The 6,241-nt window shown below is 32.2% G+C and overlaps 1 protein-coding gene and 1 long non-coding RNA gene across 2 annotated transcripts; one reads left to right on the forward strand and one right to left on the reverse strand.

Annotated features, from left to right (window-relative positions):
- The first annotated feature begins 2,968 nt into the window (after positions 1 to 2,968).
- Positions 2,969 to 5,266, forward strand: LOC108474508 (60S ribosomal protein L23). The gene is made up of 4 exons (XM_017776458.2): positions 2,969 to 3,124; positions 3,419 to 3,703; positions 4,831 to 4,872; positions 5,045 to 5,266. Exons 1-4 carry the CDS (start codon positions 3,112 to 3,114, stop codon positions 5,125 to 5,127), a joined length of 423 nt encoding a protein of 140 aa, XP_017631947.1. The 5' UTR covers positions 2,969 to 3,111; the 3' UTR covers positions 5,128 to 5,266.
- On the reverse strand, positions 5,057 to 6,013 carry LOC108474509 (uncharacterized). The gene is made up of 2 exons (XR_001869906.2): positions 5,839 to 6,013; positions 5,057 to 5,520 (listed from the first exon to the last, which is right to left on the reverse strand). It is a non-coding gene; the product is annotated as an uncharacterized LOC108474509 (long non-coding RNA).
- Between the last annotated feature and the right edge of the window lie 228 nt (positions 6,014 to 6,241).

The following is a 6,241-nucleotide window of genomic DNA, read 5'->3' on the forward strand; positions in this document are numbered from 1 at the left end:
ACATACATATTATCTGGTTGGGAAGGGTCTACAACTAATGGGAGAGTTATTTGAGATGCTTTGAGTAAGAAGAATGGCTTGAAAGTACCGGCTGATATGTTTCTTTAGGTTACAATAATAATTAGACTTCCTACTAGGCACTCTAAACTACTAAAGTCGAATTCTTGTTTAACAAAGTAACTTTTAGATTATTTGTTATAAATTTTCTAGAATGATTTTTAGCACCCTTAGAGGGCAACAATATCATTTAACTAAGTTGAGATGTAGTTACCAACCCACCATTGCTAAAGAGTTTTTCAACATAATGCATGCTTCTACATTAAATATATTTGAAAAGTGTTTTAATTATTTAAAGATGAGATGAAGTATATTTAGGAGTCCTTCTTTCTATCCATTAAGATACAAAATCGAATTATCTTTGCATGTTGCTTGCTACACATGAGGTCGAGGATGTTTATACCTATGAAGCAGTAGTTTCTGAAATTGAGCCTACAAATGAGTGGAACATGTCTAGACAATAACTTGCTACTGAAATGTTTAACGAGTGGAGGGCTTCCAGATCAATGAGGTAAAATAATGGAACAAATTGAATTGAATTAAGTTGTATGAACATTTCAAAAAAAATGTTGAACTAATTTTAGTTGTTAAAGTGCAAACTATTTTCCATAAACATTTTATCTGTAATTACATGAAATGTGTTTCTTTGTAATATTCATTTAAGCTTAATTGCATTTGACTATTTGTTTTAATTAGTTATATTTGATTTGGTAATACTTATGTTATATTATGTTATTCCACTTTGGCATATAGTATTAGTAGGATGACAAGTCACGAGGTGAATCTTAAATGTAATAGTTCAAGTAGCAAGTCCAATAAGAGACATTGGACTGATGAAGAAGATCAAAGGTTGATGCAATGTCTTGCTGAGTTGTACCACTTGGGCATCCACAATGTTGATTGTGGATTCAGACAAGGATTTCTACTTGTGTTGGAAAAAATGTTACAATCAAAACTAATAATTTGATATGTATGTAGAGTCACAAAAAAGTAACCTTATTCAAGACTAGGACACTACCATATTTCGAAGACTTGAGTATGATATATGGTAAAGATCGTGCGATTGGAAAGGATGCCCAAACACCAATTGACATTATTGAAGATCTGGAAGGAGAGGAGAATGACAATGGTGGAACTGAGAACATTGAAAATGGTATAGGTGCGAAAGAAGATTGCTTTAATGGAATTGAAATGTTGATTTGTCAAAGGATTTTGAAGATAATAGTCATTCAAGGTCCCCATCTACTAGTAGAGGCAAGATTAGAAGGGTCGATGGAGTTGGAAAGAGGTATGAATACTAGTGATAAGATTGAATTTTATGGAATTGCCGAGATATTTAGATGCAAATAGTCGAGGCTACAAAAGAATTAATAAAGAGCTCAGGGACGAAGCACTTGATCTTTCAAAGATCTATGCAACTTTTGGATGAGTTTATGAAAATTACAGGACTATCCTAAGCAGAAAAACTTATTCCTACTAGGAAGATATCTAGTAATTAAATTAATATGCTCATTTTCTTCACTATCTCAGATGAACCAAAAAAGATGTGGGTGATAGGATTCTTATGCGAGGGGAATTAATTACCTAAAATTTAAAGTAAATGAACTAACTTTTGTGTTATATTTTTGTAAGTAATTTTCTAGGTTGCTAATATGTAAGATACTTTTGCTTGGCAAATTTATGATATTGTGAAGCTAATATTATCTTATTAATTAGTACAAATCACTTTTAAGTTACTTAAATTCTATTTTTATATTAAGTAGTTTATTTATTGCATCAATATATTAAAGCACATGAACAAATATTTATTGATGTTAGATATTTATGTGAAGATATTACCATTTTAGATTGATTATTTGAAACTAATGTGTCTAATGATTTTATTTTAATTAACGATCTGGTTCTTAATTTAAATGCAATTTTACTAATAAACATTAATTTATAATATTAATTATAATGATTTTTTTTATATTTTGCAAAAGAAGAATCAGATTAAAATTATCTTGAATTTTATATTTTTAATTATGATCTATTGTGAAATTATTGTTACATTGAATAAAACATATTACATTTGTTAAATACAAATTTAATTATATTATACTAAAATATATTATCATTTTAAGTTTATAAATACAGTAGTGTAACTAAAATAATATAATAATCATAGTGAAAACAATTAAATAAATATGAAACTAAAAGATTTTAAGGGTAAGATGGTACATTTATAAATAACACTTCTCTTTTATCTCTTATCAAACACAGATAAGAAATATATCGATATTACTATTTTTTTAACCAAACATCTTGATATCTATTATTTAATTCATCACTCTTCTTTTACATCCGTTGTACTGAAAGAGGAGTAAAAATTTAAAGTTTCTACCTTTGCTAAGCTTTAAACCTAAATTTTTATGTCAAACTTGGCTTGATAAAAATTTTAATATCTCAAAATTTTTTTGCACTAAAGATTTTGTGTTTATTTTATCTTATTAATCAATTTGAGTATTAGGTATTTGTTTTTCTTGATTGAAAAATTGATCGACCGTGTCATTTTTAAAATTTGAGATTTTTTTCTTGATTGATTTCAAGTACTCACTTTTTACTCAACTAATGAAAAATCTCAATTTTTTTAAAATAAAATGATTGATATTTTTCAATAAAGAAACCTAAACCCTAATACGCAAATTGACTAATCTTAATTACCCTAATATCTTACTTTATATTCCATTTTTTCTCAAAAGAAAATTAAATTTTAAAATAAAAATTATCCATTTATTTTCACCTTGATACTTAAAGTTATTTATTTTGACTAAAATCATTTTGACTATAATAATTATCAATTTAAAAATTCTATAGCTGTGAAGTAAATATTTGCTATAAAATCTATCAAATTTACTGAGTACAATATTGGGCTCAGGCCCAATAGCAGGGGAGAAATCATCAGCGTCACCAATAGGAACAAACATCCTCAGAGGGAAAAAAAACCCTAATTTGCTGTCTATATAAACCTCAAAAACCCTACCTTTTGCTATTCGGTTCGCTTCAGCCGCAGAAATGTCGAAGCGAGGTCAGTATCCATCTCTTCTTTCTTTTTTATGAACCCCTTGTTTGTTTTAGAGAAAAAAAACAACGGAAAAAATTTTCATGCTTCTTTTTTTCTTATAATTTTTGCTCGTATCTAAGCCTATAAACAAAAACCCAAATCAACAGAAACCAGAAATGAATTTAAGTTTTTTTTTTTCAATAGCTTTTGTCCGATTTAATATAAAAACGTAAAAGGAATGAATGATTTATTTCAATGTGGATTATTGTTTATATTATAAGTTGTTTGATAGCTGAAAGTTGATTTTTGGGTGATTAGGACGTGGAGGGTCAGCTGGAAACAAGTTCAGGATGTCACTGGGTTTACCAGTGGCAGCCACAGTGAACTGTGCTGATAACACTGGTGCTAAGAACCTTTATATCATCTCGGTGAAAGGAATCAAGGGCCGTCTCAACCGGTTGCCCTCTGCTTGTGTTGGAGATATGGTGATGGCTACCGTCAAGAAAGGGAAGCCTGATCTCAGGAAGAAGGTTTTGCCTGCTGTCATTGTGAGACAACGCAAGCCATGGCGCAGAAAGGATGGTGTTTACATGTACTTTGAAGGTAAAATCCACCTTCCTATCGATTGATGTTGCTCGAACTTATATTTGCGTTTTGATTTGCGTATGTATCTCTGTACTCATGTTTGAATGCCTTGAACTTGTGGATAACAAGCAAAATGAATTGTTCAAGAACATAGGTTATTTAGATTTGTTTATTATGGCTGTGAAAAACATGGAATCATTGATGTGGTGAAGTTTATTACATTATTTTCATAGTACATATATGAAAGAGGCTTGCTGGTTAAGCAGTGTCATGATATGTGCAATCACTTGTGCATACTGTGATTTGATGCCTCCTGAGACCAGCAAAACGAACTCAAATGGTCGAATAATTTATCGAGGGAGATTTCTCTTAACTTGGAATCTTCCTTTTCGCGATTCGATACATTTGTTCTTGTTCTGCCTTGTGTTTTGTAGATTGTTATAAATTATTTTTGTGTTTTTTTTGCTGGAGATGTAGTGTGGAGATTTTTTTCAGTGTTTCTCTACACGTCCCATAACCAGCTAAATTGATGTACCAACCTTACCCCAATACCGGGTGGTAAACTATGGTTATCATCCCTGTCCAGGTTGGGACATTCTATATAAAATGTTTTTTATGTTCTGTCTTGCCATCCCCTAATGCTACGAGTTACAGTACCAGACATTAGTCAGGTATCTACTTCAATGTTCAATGGTTGATACAGTTACGAGTCTGGAAAATCGAGTTGTGTCTATCGTTGCAGATGCGTTAAGTTTTTGAAGCTTGCATGTGCTCCATTTGGACCGTACATGTTCTCAAATTTTCACCTTGTCATTGGAAAACTTCCGAGTCCTGAAAATATTCTAATATTGATAATTAGTTAAAATAATGTCCATATAACCAGACATTAGTCAGGTATCGACTTCAATGCTCAATAGTTGATACAGTTACGAGTCTGGAAAACCGAGTAGGTCCGTCGTTGCAAATGCAATAAGTTTTTTATGCTTGCATGTGCTCCATTTGGGCCCTACATGTAATCAAATGTTTTACTTGTCTTCGATTGAATGTATTTGTTCCAAAAACTTGTAAATATATGCTCCAAAAATGATAATTTCTGATGTTTTCTGTATGAAGTTTTTTTGATTCAAATCTTGTTTTGTCTGCAGATAATGCGGGTGTCATTGTGAATCCAAAAGGAGAAATGAAAGGTACTTGGTCCAAAAGCATTTAAAATTTGAGAAATTATCCAATTCATTCTCATTGATGTTTTTTAGACCACGAGCGAATTTCATTTTCGGATATATTCTTCCAAATGACTTAAAATACATTAAAAAAAACTTGGAGATATTAGAATTGACATTTTGGTAATGATTATTGTAGGTTCTGCTATAACTGGTCCAATTGGGAAGGAGTGTGCCGATCTTTGGCCAAGGATTGCAAGTGCAGCCAATGCTATTGTTTAGGAAGTCAAAATCTGTGCTTTGGACTATAATATTATAGTTTGCTGCTTCAATATTTTGTTTTATTTCTTTTTGGATTTGAAGAAATGTGCTTTATGGACAGGTTTTCCGATATAAGAGAAGAATTTTTTTTGTTGGCAAATTTGAATAATTTTATATTTATCAAGTGTCATCCCCATTTGGATTAATCTTATTTGATGCTGCTTTATTAAATTTTGGCTTAATTCTCTCACTAAACTAAACCCAAACCTAACCTAACCCTAGCCCACTATCCTAAACTCCTCCAAGAAACCCTAGCCCCTAGGTGTGCCGCCCCAACCTTCTGTCCATCTGCCACCACCACTTGCCCGGGTCTGCCATGGTCACATCCACCGCCACCTGCTCCTCCACTTGCACCTGCAAGAGTTAAAACGAATGTGACAAGCATGTATTTTTAATATTTTTGTAAATGGCTATAAAAGCCAAGAAAACCGAATGTAATTTTTTGGAACATGAAATAGAACAAAAAAAGAGAGATTAATAGAATCCAAAATAGATCCAAACAGACAAACCAGAAAACCACAAAAGAAGATCAAAAAACAGTGTGAGAAAGGTTCTTTTCCATCTTCTTTATTTTTTTTCTTTCCTTCTTTTGAATCTTTTTTTAAATATATATATATATATACACACACACACATATATAAAAAGTGTAAAAAAGGAAAAAAGGGGACTTACCTTCGATCTTGCTGAAAAAGGGGCAATTTTCGACATTTTCCACGCCGCATACGGCGGCGCCGGCGGCGGCGAACGGTGGTCGACGCGACGACCGACGTACGAAACCTTCGCCGGACTAAGGGCCTCTATAGAGAAAAAAAAGGGGAAGAGGGTTTTTTTTTTAAAAAGAGGAGAAAGAATGAATTTTTTAAAAAGAAAACTGATTTAAATAGCCACTCGAAATGACGCCGTTTTATTCAGCCCTCTTAATGTCAAAACGACATCGTTTTGCCTCATGACCCGCGCGTTGACCCGACCCGCCAGCAGGATCTGCTTTTTTTGGAAAAGGGGGAATTTTTGCGAATAGTCCCTCTGCATTTTATTGTTTTGGAATCGAGTTTCTTTTAAATTTTAATTTTACCTT

This window comes from Gossypium arboreum, chromosome 3 (assembly GCF_025698485.1).
Source record: "Gossypium arboreum isolate Shixiya-1 chromosome 3, ASM2569848v2, whole genome shotgun sequence".
NCBI lineage: Eukaryota > Viridiplantae > Streptophyta > Magnoliopsida > Malvales > Malvaceae > Gossypium > Gossypium arboreum.

Bases quoted from the DNA above. Each gene is read 5' to 3' on its own strand.
- LOC108474508 (XM_017776458.2), top strand. The intron at 3,704-4,830 runs GTAAAATCCACC...TTTTGTCTGCAG, and splicing joins TGTTTACATGTACTTTGAAG to ATAATGCGGGTGTCATTGTG. The intron at 4,873-5,044 runs GTACTTGGTCCA...TGATTATTGTAG, and splicing joins TCCAAAAGGAGAAATGAAAG to GTTCTGCTATAACTGGTCCA.